This window comes from Eucalyptus grandis, chromosome 11, assembly GCF_016545825.1.
Source record: "Eucalyptus grandis isolate ANBG69807.140 chromosome 11, ASM1654582v1, whole genome shotgun sequence".
Classification (NCBI taxonomy): Eukaryota; Viridiplantae; Streptophyta; class Magnoliopsida; order Myrtales; family Myrtaceae; genus Eucalyptus; species Eucalyptus grandis.
This window is the reverse complement of record NC_052622.1, coordinates 36,232,876-36,252,242: the sequence shown is the minus strand read 5'-3', so window position 1 is coordinate 36,252,242 and position 19,367 is coordinate 36,232,876. Positions and strand designations below refer to the sequence as shown.

The 19,367-nt window shown below is 42.0% G+C and overlaps 1 protein-coding gene and 1 pseudogene across 1 annotated transcript; one reads left to right on the top strand and one right to left on the bottom strand.

The window, feature by feature from the left end:
* The first annotated feature begins 3,390 nt into the window (after positions 1-3,390).
* On the top strand, positions 3,391-5,870 carry LOC120289916 (annotated as a pseudogene).
* Positions 5,871-9,909: 4,039 nt separating this feature from the next.
* On the bottom strand, positions 9,910-16,269 carry LOC104426330 (ATPase 11, plasma membrane-type). Its single transcript, XM_010039332.3, has 21 exons — positions 15,909-16,269; positions 15,645-15,764; positions 15,441-15,539; positions 15,213-15,350; positions 14,962-15,096; positions 14,692-14,871; positions 14,347-14,553; positions 14,150-14,269; positions 13,935-14,054; positions 13,706-13,828; positions 13,516-13,620; positions 13,266-13,410; positions 12,521-12,685; positions 12,159-12,397; positions 11,999-12,031; positions 11,824-11,905; positions 11,421-11,581; positions 10,926-11,111; positions 10,653-10,835; positions 10,387-10,565; positions 9,910-10,272 (listed from the first exon to the last, which is right to left on the bottom strand). Exons 1-21 carry the CDS (start codon positions 15,960-15,962, stop codon positions 10,176-10,178), a joined length of 2,871 nt encoding a protein of 956 aa, XP_010037634.1. The 5' UTR covers positions 15,963-16,269; the 3' UTR covers positions 9,910-10,175.
* Positions 16,270-19,367: the final 3,098 nt, after the last annotated feature.

The window sequence follows — 19,367 nt, the reverse complement described above, 5'->3', positions numbered from 1 at the left end:
TTTGAGCAAAATAGTGTTTGGGGAATTGCATTTACAAAGGATGTTTGTGGTAAAAAAATTTATCAAAACAAAAATTAAAAAAAATTGACCAAAGGGCGGGGCCGCCGGCGACCTCCGGCGACCTCCGGTGACCTCCGGCGACGCCGGATCTGGGGCAGCGAGGTCGCGCGACGCCGTCGCGACCTCCGGCGACGCCGGATCTGGGGCAGCAAGGTCGCGGGAGGACCTCGCCGCCCCGGATCTGGGTCGCGGCGAGGTTGCGACCTCGCCGCCCCCGGATCTGGGCGGCAAGGTCCGAGGCCGCGACCCGCGAGGGCCGTGAGGTCGCGCGACCCGATCGGGGCGGCGAGGTCCTCCCGCGACCTCGCGCCCCAGATCTAGGTCGCGGTGACCCACACCTCGCCGTGGGTCGCGATGGTCGCGCCACCCCCGGCGTCGATCGTTTGGGCGACGGTCGCCCGCCGACCGCCGCAAAAAGAAGAAGCTCGCGGAAGAAGAAGACCGCCCGCCGCCCCGATCGAGGGCCGCGCGACCCGGCCCTCGGTCGCGCCACCTCCGGCGTCGGTTGCACCACCTCCGGCATCGGTCGCGCCACCCCGACGATCGCCGGCGTCCCTCTAGCGATCGCCGCCGCTCGCGATCGACGCCGCCCGTAACGGAACCCCGGAGAAGATGAACAACATGCGACACAAGGCAAGAACCGGAAAAACTAAAAATTTGTGAGGATAATTTCGGAAAAAAAAAATATATGAACAGTGCCCGTGTGGGCATGCCGAAAATGCCCAAAGCCCAAGGCGGGTCCCCCGCCTTGGGCTTTCAGCCACAAATGCCGGCATTTAGGAATGGAGGCTCAAAGTTTTTTGCCAAACGGCCCAAAGATTTGGCCAAGTATCTTTAGACTTCAAAGGGGCTTTGGGAAGTGGTTCCCAAACGCACCCTTAGTTGTTTAAGGAGAATGCGCGATAGAAGAATTCCAAAGTCTGAAGCTCCTATTTGTTTAGATAAATCTCTTGAGCGAATACTTGTATACAAAAGAGAGTCTATATTTGTGAGAGACCTTGAGGAGGTGTAATAGAATATCTACACTGTGGAATCAAGGCAAAGCCGTGGCTTTAACTTCTCTTTTGATCATAGTGAAATCCAGCCGGTGGGGTGTCGGTGCGGAAGAGTGGACGTAGGCTTGGAATAAGCCGAACCACTATAAATCCTGTGTTTGATTTTCTCTTCCTTACTCTCTCTACATCGATCGTATTTCAATTTGTTGCTTCCGTATTTGAGAAAAATTGTTTGTGCACATATTCACCCCCCTCTAGGTGTTTATACTAGCAATATCAGTCTAGACTTAAAAACTTATATCTCTCTAAACCTCCAAAGCATAGTAACTTGACATATCTGAAGTTGGCAGTGTGATGATTTACTCAAAAATTTTGCTAAATGAGATAGGTAAAGAGCAGGATAGCAGTGTTTTTCTCAATGATAGTCAGTGTGTTATTCATCTTGCAAGGAATCCAATAATTCATTCAAGAACAAAGCAAATTGTGTTAAACTATCATCATATTTGTCAATCAACAAATGATGGGACATTGTCATTAAAGAAGATTCTAGGTGCGGAACATCTAGCAAATATGTTAACAAAGGTTCTTACTATGAAGAAACGAGGTTATGCATTGCCTCAATTGGCCTCCATGGTTAATGATGGGCAAGTCTCCGCACTAGCACAAGTTGGGTTATAAAGATGAGTGAAGATTATGAAAGACTATTGATATTTTGAAGATTAACCTCTAATGGGAGATTGATGGAGTCATAAAGTCTAACAGAGAAACTAATATTAAAGCTCATAACTTTTACTGTTATTGGGAAAAATTAATTTTCACGTTAAAGTGAAGAATAGAGCTTTTTACTACTATTAATAGCATACATGTAATTTTCATTATAACTATGTATACCATAAAGTCTTGTTATATATTATGGTGATATTTTGGTAGTTTTAATTCTCATACTCATACTCATGATGAAGAGATTACCGAGTTTTCACTTTCTGATTTTGAAAAAGTTTTCGACAAAAATTCGCCTATCTCCTCCTGTATTTTTCCTCTTCAAAGATTCATGTTCTTAACATTTGATCAATTTACTAAAAGTAGTTGATTAGATATTGCGAGTTCCTTTCTCACCTAATTTAAATAAGAAGAGAATTTACAATGATAAAAGTCACCCACCATTATCTTCATCGCAACGTGCACGTCGACTTAGACATGTACATGTATAAAAATTCCAAGCCTCCGATCTTAAGCAACATTCAACTGAAAACCAGTTGGAAGAGAATAAAATTGGCGCCACCATAATTCTCGGCATTAAACAGAGTAATCTAAACGATTTGCTGAGCACAAAGAAACTTCTTGGAATGGAAAATAAAAAAAGTAGGTCTTCAATCAACAGATTCTAGAACTTGACTAAGCTTTTAAGTGAAAAAAGAGAAGAGTTTTCGAACCATAAGATAATCAGTCCAGACCACTGCCTCACGGACAAAACAAGGCCCACTCTTTTCGTGTAAACGCGTTAGGTTTCCATGTCACGTGTCTGCTTTTTCTCCTCGGGATACATGACACTAAGCACAAAGTCAGAGAGTCCACAGATTGTCCTTTCATGAGAAAAACATGTTGCGGAGTAAAACCATTTGGTTGGACCGTTGGTTGGATTGCATCAACGTCCACATCGGTTTTCAAAGTAAGACCCGAGTGACCTATTGACTGGAATAATGGGAGGTTTAGACTTTTGCGGCAGCTTCCTGGTATTGATGCTATAATATCAAATCCAGCGCACCTTCATCACCCGCATGATGATTTAATTGTTTTTGTTTTTTTGGGTCCTTTTGTACAACCCACTGGGGACGTTTCAACCAATCGTGGAGAAAAATGCTGTATGTCGACATGGGCTCTTACGTCAGCAATGACGACCGGTGGGGTCCACCAAAAGCTACTGAACACATTCAAAATTTTTCAGATTCAAACCTACCATGAGTACTCCCGTAGGGGCCATACTTTTTTTTTTGGTCGAAAGGGGCCATACTTTATTGTTGACGTTTGGACAAAACAAATCGCAAGAAGACAAGCCTCACAAGATTGTACGGTGATAGAATCCCCTAAAACGAACCTTGCTTTCATAAATATTTTTCACGCGAGAGAGAGAGAGAGAGAGAGAAGATGGCATTGGTTCTCCCAATCAAGACTCGAGGGAGTGGAAGAAAATTCGGGTAGCTGGGATTAGGAAGTGGCATGAAAATTTGCTCCCAATTATTAAAAGAATTCTCCCGTTCACATTGACTATTTGGTCAATTATGCGACACTACAAAGTCCAGAGGGACGGGGAGACGGTAGGAGCATCCAACAAAGAATGGAGGACGAGAGGAAGAATGAGAGTGCACAGGCCATCCACCCCACCAATGGAGAAGCCACGGAGAGAGAGCACAAGCTTGTCAATGGTAGCGCCCAAGAAATGGAGGTGGAGGAAAAGCTGTCACAAGTGAAGAGACCATCAACTACAGAGGATGGAACGCCATGCCCTTCATCATAGGTGACCACAAAGTCTCTTCTTGTTCAGACCCGCGATAGAAAATTTCTCCTTGTAAGCCGTAATTTAATATTTTCCATGGGGAAAAATCTGAAAAAAACTTCCCAGGAAATGAGACTTTTGAGAAGCTGGGAGCAATCGGGACCTTGGCTAACCTCTTGATCTACCTCACCACCGTGTTCAACCTGAAGAACATCACAGCCGCAAACATCATCAACATCTTCAATGGCACCACCAATTTATCCACCTTGATCGGTGCTTTTTGTGTGACACGTACTTTGGCCGCTTCAAGACCCTTGCGTTCTGTACAGTCTTTTCTTATCTGGTAATTTGTTTCTCCTTCTTCTTGATCTCTCTCATGTCGAATCCATGTTGGACACACTGATACTGGGGCTACAAGCAGTTATTTAGTGCAGAGCAGACACCTCATGTCAGAACTATGCACAGATTTGGCATGCTTGAATTTTCAATTTCCATTGCCATAGGGCATGTTGTTTCTGATCTGATTCACTCTCAATAGGCAGCAGCAACTACTATATGGTTTGTGCTACTGGATTTAGGGTTTTCATTTAAGCGAGTTGCTGTCCGAATGCAGCTGATTTACTGCCTTGTTGAATTAGGGCTTGCAAGTGATACAACTAACGGCAGCATTCAAGAATCTGCATCCGCCGGAATGTGGCAACAACACCACATGCGTTGGACCAACAGCCGGCCAGATGGCCTTCCTATATACCGGGTTCGGGCTGCTGATTTGTGGGGCAGCCGGCATCCGCCCCTGCAATTTAGCATTTGGAGCAGACCAATTCAATCCCAGGACCGAATCAGGGAAGAGAGGATCAACAGCTTCTTCAATTGGTACTTCTTTACCTTCACTTTCGCACAGATGGTCTCGGTGACGCTTATCGTGTACGTGCAATCGAACGTGAGCTGGGCGATCGGGCTATTGATCCCAGCAATTCTGATGCTCGTATCATGTGCAATCTTCTTCATGGGTTCGAAGATATATGTGAGAGTAAAAGCTCAGGGTAGTCCACTAACAAGTGTAGCGCAGGTCATCGTTGTGGCCATAAAGAAATGCCGACTTCCGACGCCCGTGCAACCCTGGCACTCTCTTCATAATTATACTCCTCCAAAAACTATCAACTCCAAGCTTCCTTACACAGATCAATTCAGGTACTGAAAATGAGCTGCATTGACATGTGCTGGATCTACGATCGTGTTCAGAGACGAAGCTTAATTAGTTCTTTTGTCATCAGGTGCCTCGACAAAGCAGCAATCGTGACAGCTGAAGACAAAAAAGCCGGATGGATCATCGGTTGATCCATGGAGACTCTGCAGCTTGCAGCAAGTGGAGGAAGTGAAATGTATTATAAGAGTGATGCCAATTTGGGTAGCGGGTGTGTTCTATTACCTTGTCATCGTCCAACAAAACACCTATGGAGTCTTCCAGGCCACTCAAATGGACAGACGCCTCAGGAACACCGGCTTCAGCATCCCAGCGGCATCGTATGGTGTCTTCTTGATGTTGAGCATGACAATCTTCATACCCATCTACGACCGACTGATTGTCTCATTCCTCCGGAGGCTTACCGGGAAAGAAGGCGGCATCACACTCCTCCAGAGACTGGGCATCGGCTTGTTTTTTGGCGTGCTAACCATGCTGGTGTCTGCCATAGTGGAAGAGCGCCGGAGATCAATAGCTCTGACGAAGCCCACTCTTGGGGAATATCCAAGACGAGGCGCGATTTCATCAATGTCAGCCTTGTGGTTAATCCCTCAGTTCACACTTGCAGGCCTCACCGAAGCATGCGCATCGATCAGCCTTGTTGAATTTTACTACAAGCAGTTCCCCGAGAACATGAGGAGCATTGCAGGTTCTCTGTACTATTGTGGCATGGCAGGCTCGAGTTACTTGAGCAGTCTACTCATATCGATTGTCCACGAGAAAACAACAGGAGCGGAAGGCGGGAACTGGTTGCCAGAGGATCTGAATAAAGGAAAATTGGACTATTACTATTTCCTGATTGCTGCGTTGGAGTTTCTGACCCTGGTGTACTTTCTAGTGTGTGCAAGGTGGTACAAGTATAAAGTAACAGATGTTGTCGGTCCTGAAGCGGATAAAGAAATGAAGCAACATGAGCAGAATCATGTTTGAATGTTAGTGTCAGAGGATCAGATCACCACATTCATCTCACTGAAAACTAGGCTTCATAAAGATTTTCGTAGCAAGTTGGTTTAAGATATGTAGAATTCCAATAATGCTTTAGATATTAGAAACCTATTTATGCAGTGACTTTGGTTTATACGCGCGACCATTATAAATATGTTTACATAATAATTTAGCCCAAACCAAAGAAGTTCACCCATTAAGCTAATTCCTACGAGATAGATATTTGCCGATTTTGTCAAATGATGGTAGATGATCATGTATGAGGGAAAATTCCAAATAAAAGTATGAAGTACTCTCATTTTCCCAAATAATGACTCAAAAGTGAATTTTGTTTCAAATAAAAGTTTGAAATGGCCAAATTATCTCAAATAAGTATTTGAAGTGGAGTTTGTTTCAAATGAAAGTCTAAAGGGGTTATATCAATTTCAAAAATGGCCTAAACTCTCAACCAAAGGACTTTTTCGTCCTTTAATTTATTTTTTATATTTATTTCTTTTTCTTTCCTTTTTTTTTTCTTTATTCTTATTCCTCTTTCCCTCCATCGGCCATGACGAAGGTTGCTAGACTCAGGCGAGGGCCACCCTCATCGGCATTGGGCGAGGGTCGCCCTTGCTTGGGCTAGTGAGGGCAGGCCCCACCGACATTAGGCGAGGGTGCTCCTCGCCAAATCAAGCAAGGGCAACCCTCGCCCTCTTCAACGTTAGGCGATGGGCCCTCTTCGGCGTTGGGCAATGGTTGCCCTCACTGGCATCATGCAAGGACTATAGGTAAGGGCGCCCGACACCAGAGAGGGCATGGGCCACCCTCACCAAATTTGGCTCGAGTGACCCTTGCCCCACCTAGCCCAAGCAAGGCGACCCTCATCCGACGCTAGCAAGAGCAACCCTCACCAGCCTCATTTTCGCCTAAGGCGAGTGACCTGCACCAACCATTGATGGCAATGGCTGAGGGACATGAGAGGAAAAATAAGTAAATAAATAAATAAATAATGAATTTTTTTTTAAATATGGTTACAATTTTCTTACCACAATACCCTATTTCCAATGATCGAAATAGTCACCGGCCCACCAAAGACCCTTATTTGAGACTATTTGGCTACTTTAAGCTCTTATTGAAATAAAGTCCACTTTAAATTCTTGTTTAAAAAAATGATAACACTTCAAACTCTTATTTGGAGTTTTCCTCACGTACCATCAATGAACATTGTTGCAAGTATGCAACTCATGTAGGTGTAAGTGGTTTAGGCTCCATTTGGCAACCACTTTGCCAAGTATCTTTGAGCCCCTAAAGATCTTTAGGCTAAAGTGGGGGTGTTTGGCAAAAACATTTGAAGGCCCCTTTGGAGAAGGCCAGCCTTGTGAAGGCTGAAAGCCCAAGGCAGGGGTACCCCTGCCTTGGGCATTTCAAATTTCTCAGTGGAGTACTGTTCATTTTTTTTTTTTTCGAAATTATCCTTAAGAACTTTTTGTTTTTCCGTTTTTTGCCCTTGTGAGGAGTACTGTTCATCTTCTTCGTCGAGGGTGGCCCCGGCGGCAGCTGCTCGAGTCACGCGACCGCCGGCGAGGTCGGCGACCCAGGTGCTGCCCTCGCCGAGGTCACGTGACCTTAGGCGAGGGTTGTGTAGCCTCGGTGACGACCGATCGGGGTCCCGCGACCCAGGCGCGGCCCTCGCCGAGGTCCCCCGACCTCAGGCGAGGGTTGCGTAGTCTCGCGACGGCCAATCGAGGTTCTCAGAGGTTGAGGCAGCGTCGCGCGATGCGCGGGAACTCGCCAGCCCAGATCCGTGGTCGCCGGAGGTCGCGACGGCGTCACGCGACCTCGCCGGCCCAGATCCGAGGTCGCTGGAGGTCGCGACGGCGTCACGCAACCTCGCCGGCCTAGATCCGGGGTCGCCGAAGGTCGCCGAGGGTCGCCGCTGGCTGCCGGATGCCGCCTGCCCTTGCTGGTTTTTCATTTTTTTATTTTTTTATTTTTCTTTTAATAATATTTTTTTTTTTCACAAAAGTCATTTGTCCCCCAAACACCATTTTGCTCAAAGGTACTTCACAAAGGGCTTTTAAATTACAATTTACCAAACACAGTTTGCATTTTGGAAAACACATTTAACTCAAAGATTTTTGCATTTTTCTAAAGACTTTTCCCAAAATCTTCCCAAACGCACCCTTAGTCAATGGACTGCTGATAGATACATAGAGAGCCTATCTAGTATTTAGAGTAGCTTCTAGACTTCTGGCATTGAGAATTGACTTTTGATACTGAGTATAACTTCATTGAACTATATGTTCGGTCAATAATGGCTTGTAACGGCAGTGCGTACGCCTTGTTGCGAGGAAGTTCAACGTCTGCCACTTCCAATCTATAGATACAGAGATAATTTGACTTTTGTGTGCCTAAATTTTTTTCGATAGATATTTTATACCACTTTAGTATATTTGTAGAGCTGTGAAGCTACTTGAAAAAGTTGGAGAGATTGTCCAAACAATCTTAAATCTATCGTATGGATGTCTCCGTATAATAAGTTTAGAATTAATCAAATAATTTTTCTTAAAAAAGTTCGGCAGGAGAGAAGCCAAAGTCGACAGGCTGAGAGTCCCCAGAAGCACGCAAGTGTAATGGTTTAAGTCCATTCATCACAGTTTCTGATTTTCAACCTTCGTCTTACAAGGTCTCGCTCACCTACTTCAACCACCATAACATAAAATAGAAGAATCACCAGATCAAATTTAGCACGTAAGAATGCATGTGACATATGATCCTCATTTTCTGTATTTTGCTGCACCTAATAATCACGCCCTTATCAAAGCTCGATCAGTTAGAACAGCACACGTGGATGCTCGTGCTTGTCTTCTATTTTGACAAGAAAATTATTCATGCTAAAAGAATGTAACGTCACATCCCCGGAGTTAAGGCTCAAATTAAATACCAGAACCACTGTTTGAAATGGCTCTCTGCTCTCCTCTCATTTTCACACAGCTCTCTTCTTCAATCTCCAAGGAGAGGAGGGTTTGAGCTAGATCTTCCGTACCCTCCCTAATTTTCTTTTGTTTTTGGCTGATTTGGTTCTCTATTTTCTTTTGCTTACTTTCCTCCCATATTGAGAAGTGTCTCTCTTATAATATAGTCTAGATCTATAAAAAATTTCCTCCCCAAATGGGGAGACTTCCATCCCGATCTACTATAGATTTGGGCTTTTCGTGCATATGATTTTGGGTTTCGCTTCTCTCGGGTTTCGTTAGCATACAGCTCCATTTTCGAATGAGATCAGAAAAGTTTCATAAAGATTTTGCTCTTACAAGTGTCAAATCTGTGTGCGTTCAACTTTGTTACTCTAAACCTAGGCAAGCACAAAGGCAAAGCAGTAAGAATAGATGGAGATTTCAATGTGTGCTTATCATTGAAGATGGTGATCAGCCACCGATTTTGGTTTGAAAAAATCATATATCTACTATTTAAACGTGAGACATCTAATCTTATTTAACCTTATTACAATGATTCATTTTCTTATTTAGAACATATTTTGTTATGAATTTTCTTAAAATTTGTCTTAGTTTGCAATTGGACTGCGTTTCTCTATTGTATATCCGTATAGAAGAGTGGGATGTTTCTTTAACTGAAAAAAAAAAAAAAAAAAATCCTGGAGGTGATAGAGTCTCAGATTAAATCGGCTGCTATTAGAACTTGCCAGGTTGTTTCGAGTAAATAAAAAATGAGCAAAATTTGCAGCAGTTCAAACGTCAGATAACGCAATTGAGCATCATCCACCAGCATTTTCATTACTCATAATCAACATCGGCAACAATTGCCAATATCGGCAATAATTGCCGGGTTCCAAATCTTCATGGTAAAGCAACGGCTCAAATTGTCTATTCCAAAGAAATAGAAAATCTCGAATTTTCTAATTTCCTTTGAATTTGATTTTCTGTGATACGAAGATCAACCAAGTCCAGAAATAACAGCAGCTTGAAATTACCATCCGTTGTTTTGACTTATCGGAGAAAAAAAGAAGAAAATATTACAGTAGCCCTCGTCTAGAAAACAATGGGAAATTATTTAGCTTCTCTTTCCTTCTGTAACATGGTCATTTGATAATTTGATGCTACTAGTAAAAGGTGTCGAAGATCAGTCCTTAGTCGTCCACCGAGAACCTAATCTTTAGGGAAACAATAACATGATGAGCAGTTAATATCACTGAATGATATAGATATCACTAATGAGAACGTAAAAACACAAGTTGATTTCCACCCATAATTTGGGAATTTTGCTGACTAAAAACTGACACACAAATAGATGAAATTCGGCAAAGCACCTGAAGTGCCGAAGATTGGATATGGTAACAGAAATTAAGATGATAACTACTCATGACATGCTAATTACAAGTCCTCATCTCAGTGCAAACGTTGAAGTACAGAAGATGGACTGCACCTCCAGGGAGCCTCCTTCAGACAGTGTAAGCTTGCTGGATCGTTTCAATGTCCAGGCCCTTTATTCTCAACACCGACTCCACGTGACCTTTCAGGGTATGAAGTTCTCTCAACCTGCAGAAGCAGCGAAGTTGAAGGAAAATATCAGGAGGCGAAGTAAACAACCTATAAAAGTTCAAAGGAGATTTCAAATCACTGTGAAACTAATCTCTCTAAGAATTCACCTACCGGGCAATTTCAGCCCTTCTTTTCGCTTCTTCAGCGATATGATTGAGTTCAGTGAAATGGGCTCGTTCAGTAAACATTTTAGTGTCAGGTGGTTGCAATCCATGCAGTGTTCTTTGCGCATGTGCCCACTGAAGCTCACGCTGCTCCTTTCCAAAGTCCTTTTGCCTCGTGAACGCAATCTGAGGAAAGATCAAACAAAGAAACATACTGATAAGGATGCAACACCCAAAGACAACAGATCATAAACCAATTGCTGAACTTCATACCCTCTGCTCCAAAACCAGATCCCAAGCCCGCCCACTTAAGGCATAGCGTGTGAAGAACTTTATTAAATCTAGCGGGATATAGAAAATTATGTTATAAAGCCAGATCACGCCAGCCCAACCCCATCCAATTCCTTCAATTGCAGCAAAACTCCAACTTGCATATACAGCAATCAAAGTAGCGATCTGCACAGTGTGGAAGATATGAATGGCTTCTCTACTTGAGTAAAACAATTTCTAAAAAAATAGCTCAAGAATGATCGGGAGATAACTCACCAGCTGAGCAATTATAAAAGCCACTACAAGCAATAATCCGGGACGCTCAACATAAGACCAGCCCCTGGATCGCGTAACAAATATGAGGGCCTGACTGATGGTGCTTACTTGCAGATATATTGCAGAGGCAAGTTTCCGGAAGTCATCATGTGCAGTCTTCTCCAGAGTCGATACCCCGAAGGTTCTCTGCAAATTACAGGCTAATGACTATCCCTCCAAGAAATAATTTGTAGGTGGACAGAGTCCAAAAAATTTTACTCTTCATACTCCCAAGTAACCGTGTTCCAGTGTGATAACAAAATTTTCATTGGACATAAAACCTTAGATGCTTGTGTCAAACAAATTGCATTCGAAGAAAGGGGATGAATTCCAAATGATACCACTTCTAAAACATGGTACTTCTAGGTTTATCAGGCAAAGAGATTTTGACAACAAAGCTTGCTTCCATAAGCACAAAGATTTCAGATCCAAGACTGCAGATTCAGATGAATGTACCGGGAAAAAATCCGTTTTGTATGCTGCCCAGAAGAATATAACTGTCATCATAGCCAGGTAACTGCCAAGGACAACGCCAGTTGTAAAAATTTCAGCTAGCTTCCAGCTGTCTGGTAGAGGAGAGGGTTTCACCCTATCCTTTGAAATTGTCATAATGGTACCTGAAAATTCGAAGATAAATTTCAAAACTAGAAAATCAAGCAAAGAAAGGAGGTAGGAATGCTTCTACATGAATCACAAATGTCTGATTAGTAGTTTAATCAATTACAGAGATAAAAGGGGCACATCAGGTTTCACCATTATAGTAAATTACAGTAAAAGAATGGATAGATCTACAAAAGATCTGATAAGAATGCAGAAAAAAATTCTCAACAATGATCAGAGGAAGTAAGAGTGAGCTAACCATCATTCAGAATGGCTATAATCAGCACCATAAAAGGTGGAAAATCGAATTTCCATATGAGGGCCAGCAGCATAAAGCCAAGCTGTCACAAGATCAAAGAGGGACCCTGGATATTAGGATGATGAAAAGATTTGTCATATATTCCACATCAAAAGGAAAAATTATGACTACTCACCACTATACGGATTGTAATAGAGACTGCATAGATCTGTAAAACGTAAGAAACAAAAATTAATGTGTAACTACTGAAAAGAAAGATCAAATACTTAAAGACTAAAGATCTCGCAAATCACATAGTTGAGTCAAAAAAACATATTCTTAGGGTTGAAGCTTACAGTATAGTTTTTCATCCTTTGGAAGATTGCCCGACTAGTCAGAACAGCACTGATGATGACACTAAGGCCAGGTTCAGTGAGGACAATGTCAGAAGCACTGCGGGCGGCATCAGTTGCATCAGCAACAGCTATTCCAATGTCAGCCTTCTTAAGAGCAGGAGCATCATTCACCCCATCTCCAGTCATCCCACAGATATGTTTCCTTGCTTGAAGTCTTTTCACAATCTCATATTTGTGTTCTAAAGCATGAAATTTCGACACACTCAATAGCGCACAGCGTATGCACATAGCTTATGGCAAAAGCCCAAAAAAAAAAAAAAAAAAAAAAAAATTACATCAAGACACATAAACACAGTATTTACCAGGGAAAACGCCAGCAAAACCATCTGCTTTTTCTATGAGCTCATCAATTGGTAACGCTGCAATGGACTCATCCTTGTCCTGCCCCAATAAAGCTGATGAAGGATACATGTTGGTTCCCATTCCCAAGCGGCGACCGGTTTCTTTTCCTATTGCCAGTTGATCCCCTGACAAAATATGCGGAGGTTAGCAACAAAGACGAACAAAGCGAAAGTTGATGCAAGGCAACAACCAAAAATTCAGCACCACTAGTTCATATGTGGCCATTGAGGAAACTAAAAATTCAACAGGGATTTTAATACGTTAAGAACCCAGATTCACACGCATGACAGCATTATGTCAGATAAACTAAAAGCATTGCAGACGAAAGAATGAATGATTGCATAATAGCAAAAACAAAAGCATGATGGTACTTCAAACAAGGACATCATCACAAAAGCCCCAGCACTAAAGTCAAACTCTATGCATGAACCCCTGTCCAAGGAGAGACTTCCGCAGGGTCCAATTTTGGGCTTCCACGAGATATTAGACATAGAACTTCTGAATGGCAGATGAAACACATTAATGCCATGTATTTTTAGTCAGCTAGAGCACCCATAGTCAAAGTTCATGCATGATCTTATAGCAACAGTGGAAGGTTATCAATTCAACAAGGTGGATCGACTTTTACACTAAGCCAAGTTCACATGACCTCCTCTTGGCAGAGGAAGCCAGAGCATTATATCGCCTCCAAAATAACCAACATACCTGTAATCATTTTGACATTCACCCCAAGATTCAAAGCCCTCCTTATTGTCTCTGCACTATCATGCCTTGGCGGGTCGAAAAGAGGCATGAGACCAATGAATTGCCATGGGCCTCCAGGACTCTCCTTCCTTCCTTCTGGAACTTCCTGAGTAGATAACATGGATCAAACCGGACTAATCAACAAAACTGAAAATATGAGCAAATCCTTTCAAATTGTTGTGCAACATGTCAATTCAACAAGGAGCAGAACCTGGTATGCTACTGCCAGAGATCGTAAGCCACGCTCAGCAAACTTATCGATCACTGCATGGACGCGACGTTCAATCTCCGACTTGTTGTGGGCCATGTTTAGAATCTGAGGATAATTTAAAGCACGATGAGCTTTGAATTTCTCCAATCAAGTTGAGAGAAGAAAAACCTATACAGATATGTAAACTTGCCTGCTCGGGTGCGCCTTTGCTAACTCTATGCATTCTTCCTTCACTGTCAATGTAAGTCAATGCAGTCCTCTTGTCTGTGGGATTGAATGGAAGAAAGTGTACCTCCTGAATTCCAGCCCGGGCCTTATGATTGGTAGGTAGGCAGCAAAAGAGAACAAGATTAAGAGTCAGGTGACCAAAAAAGGCAGCAAGGTAGAACTGGATGAGCAGCTTGACATTTAAAACTCACCTCCTTCGGGTCTGCCAGCGTCCCTACTATAGCAGCATCTATGGCATCTTGGTTTTCCGTTCTCGAAGCTCTAGCTGCCATCACAACAACAGTATCTGGATCTACTCCTTTTGCGAAAACCTAGTATCATGTTTAAGCAATAGGTTCAAAAATGGCCAAAGCTGAATGAAATACCCCAACACAGTGAACAGCATCCAACAAGATCCTCAACCAACCTCAATTAAACTTTTGTCAACAGTGAGCTTGTTTAATGTCAGTGTCCCAGTTTTGTCGCTGCAAAGAACATCCATACCAGCCATCTCTTCAATAGCAGTCATTCTCTTGGTAATAGCTCCCTGAAACCAGAGTCATCATAGCCACATCAACTATCTAACCTCTGTGAGATAGAATCGAGTTGAAGACCCCAACTAACCTGTTGAGCTAGTCTATGAGAACCAATGGCCATTGTGACTGAGAGAACAGTTGGCATGGCAATTGGAATACCTCCAATAAGAAGCACAAGAAGATTGTCAATTCCAGGACGATATTTCCTATCTTGAATGGGGTACATGACAATAATCTCAATAACCATCCCCAAAGCAATCGAGCATATGCAGAAGTTCCCAATAGAAGTCAAAACCTACAAGATATCAATACTAGTTATGAGTAAAGAACTCAATGCACTCATCAAAGCACGCCTTTGCAAAACCACCGGTACAAGATGAGTTAATTCACATTTATTCGTAATAAAAGATGGATTCTGTCTTTATCTTCTTGCCTTTTGGAAGTGTCCCACTTGGTTAGTGGTGTCGACAAGGTGAGCAGCCTTCCCAAAGAAAGTATGAACACCAGTGGCAATAACTACTGCTTCAATTTCTCCTTGCTTACAAGTAGACCCAGAGTAGACACCATCTCCGGGGCCTTTAGTAACTGGAAGAGATTCGCCAGTGAGAGCAGACTGCAAATTCAACAGCAAAATCGCTTCATCAAAGAAAGCCACGCATCTCATATAATTATTATATTGTAACTAATAGAAGAAATATCCAACCTGGTCAATTTTCAACGGATCTCCCTCAAGTAGACGGGCGTCAGCAGGGATAATATCGCCAAGTTTGACACTAACTATATCACCAGGAACCAAATCAGCGGCATCTTGCTCATTCCACCTCCCATCGCGAAGAACCTTTAACACACTCAAATTTCAATTAATTCAGCTAAGAATATTCTGAAAACACCGATCAGCAACTTTCCACCAAGAGAATCAACATAAAAACAAAAAGGAAAAAGGAAGCGATATACCTTTGCTTTGGGGGCGAGGCGGGCCATCAAAGCAGCTGCGGCATTACCTGCATTATTTTCCTCTATGAAACTGATTGTTGAGTTGATCACGAGCAGAGTGATAATACCAACAAAGTCTTGCCAATCCGGAGGCTTTCCCTGCAAAAGGCAAAGCACAGATAATAGGACAAGATTTCCAGAAACTGAACAATGAAGCACAAATAATGCAACTCAAAAGCAACAACTCACTCCTCCGTTTGCAAGAGCAATGGCCATGATTGCAGCAGCTTCCATGACCCACGACAGAGGATTCCACATAAAACCCAGAAACTTCAAGAACTTGCTCTCCTGATACACACCGTAAAGTACAAAAATTTGAGGGAAACGACAGGAGTGAAATCACCAGGCAACGAGAACAACTGGGTATAATGTAGCAACAGATCATGTCAATGCCTTTTTCTCTTCAAGTTTATTATGGCCAAAAATGGCGAGCCTCTCCGCGGCTGCCTGAGTAGTGAGACCTTCTTTGCTGCATCTCAGATTCTCAAACACTTCCTCAATGGGGATATTTTCCTGCAAGAACGAAATCTTCAGACCCCCCAAAACCAAAAAATCCACAGACACGACCCCATAAGAGAATAAATAAATAAAAAAAGAGAAACATCTGCAAAGCGAGCTGCAACAAAAGCCCCAACTTTTCGGCCTCAGATCCATTACCAAATCCACAGTCTCCTTCAGCACCGCCTCCAACACTTCAGGCTGCTCCGCCATCTTTCTCGAGCTCTTCCTTCTCTCCCTTCGAAATGTCCTCCTCAAAAGAAGCAAGAACCAACTAAAGACCGAGACCCATCAAGAGACGAAGCCAGACAGCCAAAATGCTGCCAAAGAACTCCGACCCGGGACAGGAACCGAGCGGAAATCCAGAGGGCGGAACTCGTTTCGGGCGTGAAAAGTGGGGTTGGAGAAGAAACGAGGACAGCCCACCAACACCAAACCAAATCTTCAAGAGAGAGAGAGAGAGAGGGGGGGAGAGGAAGAGGAAATGAAACCGCTAGGAGTGGTAGTGGCAAAAGTAACATCCGCAGGAGTCCACAAATACTCTCCCATTTTTAACGTTCCCCTCTATTTCTGGGCCAATTTTGACCAAACAGCCCCTCCTTTGTAATCTAACATCTACAGAGTCTAAACTACTTATTAGTTATTTACCGTTACCCAATAATTTTTAATTACAATTTACTGTGCGTTGCATTGATAATTACAACGTCGGGGAATTTCCTCTCGGACAATTTCTTCTTCTTTTTCTTTTCTTTTCAAGATAAGTAATTTAAAGATTGCACAAGCTGATTATGTTAGTAATTGTTTTATCTAAAATCGACCGGTCCATGCGACACGTTTAAGCACATAGTAAGGCACCACACACATAGAAAGCCTTACATCCCTGCTATGATTGAGAAAACTTTTTTGATTGCATTAACCTGATTCCTCATATTAATGACTGTTATTTCTTGGTGTCTCTTCTTTACAAAATTCTGTACTTGGGAATTTATTTCCATAATTGAAGTGAAAATTGATAATAAAAAATGCACCGATTTTCATTAAAATCTACGGTAGTTATACTCGCCTTTTACAACTTTTCAATTTTGCTCGCTATGAAAACGTTCACGCGTCTATATGACTCATCCGACCCACTCTACAAAGATGATAAGGCGGATCTGTGCATGCGCATGATGTGAACCACATTGTAAGAAGTCAAACAATCATGCCTAAATCACCCCGACAATCGCACGAATTTCGCCAGAAACGCTAAAAAATTTCGAGCGACCTAGCTTGCAACGTTCACGACTGATTCTTTGAACGATGTTGCATGTTCTTCGGTGTATCTGATGACGAGTGGCTTGATGTTAAAGCGCGAGGGGTCTCTGCCATCGGAGAGAACAATGTTTTGGAGACCCTTCGTGAGAACACCAAATGGAGAGAACCTTCGCACCGACGTTTCAAGACTCGAACAAAAGGAATTGCGAAACACGACACGAGGATGGCCATGCAACTATGCTCTTTACCAGACCCTCCAATGTATTTTCTTGCACTTAGGATTTATTTATTTTTAGCACCCTGTAAAACTGGAAAAACGATGTAAACTATCTCATAACTTTAGCTCAACGTGTGATGTTGTCTCTTGACTTGTTCAGTATAGTTCATGAATTATTGGTAATGTCCAATGTAGTCCTCTTTGCTCGAATGACAAATCGGACAATGTTTGATGGGATTTTTAAAAATGATGAGTCGACATGTCCATTTCACTTTAGGAAATGAAGAAAAAAAAATTAGGGCATTCACATATCTTTTATTATTTGATGGCATTAATTATTATGTCCTAATTTGAGATTAATATTTTATTTTAATAATCCACATGTAACTTATTTTTGTTGTCACCTTTCAGACTCAATGGATTGGAAGTCTAGCAGATTTTGTTAATTTGAATTAACAAAAACACGACATTGAACATCTTTTTATAGTTTAAGATCAGATTGAATGTGTACTATTAATTCAAAGATCACATCGAACAAATTATAAGTTCAGAGACAACATTACACGTAAATCATAATGCAATGACTATTTGTATCATTTTTCCATAAAATTGAGCTAGAGGTTGCAAATTAGATTGATTTTAGACGACGCCGAAGGTCGAGCACACGCTAGGATACTACCAAAAAAAAAAAAAAAGATTGAATAGTTCTCCTATCAATCAATAAGGATCTAATGCACTGCAATTTAATAGAATTCTAGATTATATATGCTCTTAGCTATACATCATATCATTGCAAGCAGACCTTACAGCGAATATTCTGAAAAAAAATATGATGAATCTCCTCCTCCAATTATTTTATGGAAATTTTGATATCGCGTCTCACAATAAAAATGGGCTAAGGCAGAAGAATACACGCATGGAGCTCGCCGATCGCTCACATCTGTAAAGGTCCAACAAAGCAAAGCAAAAAGTACAATAATGGAGCCATAATCAATGCAGCATGTTATATGGAATAATTAATCACATGCACTAATAATAATAACATAATTAACAACAATAAATAACTTGATAAAACGTTATAATATGATCAATTTCAATCAGCAGTGAACCTCCTGTTGACTACCCCTGGCGATGGCCCCCGCGTTGGTCACCGGCTCGCCAACAACCGCTGGCTTCCTTTTCTTTTTTTCCCTAATTAAGAATATTGTTTAATTTTAATTTCATTGCCCAACAACACTTTAGGACAACTCATCGAAACAAAAGTAAAATAAATCAAGCATATCATCGTATCATGTCGGATTCTCATTAAACCTCGTTTTCAGCTAAATATGATTTAAATACGAGTGTCACTTTAAAAATATACTCTGAATTCGTTTATTTCGCGAAAGATGAATGATTTAAAAAATATTTAAAAAATAATAATCGCTTGAAATAATTAGTCAATAAAAAGTATTTTCATTATCGACAACAATATATGTCTAAACATATTCATGAACGATTGAAATATCTTTCATTTATGAATTATTTTAAACGATATGAACAATCATCTTTAAGAAAATATGTTTTAAACCATTCACTTTTTGCAAAACAAATATGATTTCGTCTTTTACAATCAATAGATGAAGGGAAAATTTCAAAAAGGAACCCGAAGTGCCCTTATTTTCTTAATTAAGGACCCGAAGTAGATCTTGTTTCAAATAGACACCTGAAGTGACATCACTTTCTCAAATAAGAATCTAAAGTATATATTATTTCAAATGATGACCTAAACTGACAATATACGTTTCAAGTAAGGACTTGACTTTTCGACGATCAATGGTATTTTTGTCATTTGCCATTTTCTCCTTTTCTTTTTCTTTTCTTTTTCTTTTGGTTCTTCTTCTTCCTCTTCACTGGTGGGCGGCCGGCCACCGACGATGCCCATAGAGGGCTAGGCGACCTCGCTGGCTATTGGCGGGGGTGGTCGAGCCCTCATCTAGGGCAGGTGAGGCCGACCCTTGCCATATTTAGCGAGGGTGGCCTCGCCCATGGCCAATGAGGTCTGGCGAGGGTTAGCCTAGCCTAGAGGCCAACCTCATGGATGGCCCTAGGTGAGGGTCGCCTCACCCAGCCTTCTTTGGGCATCGTCAGTGGCTGGCCAACCACCA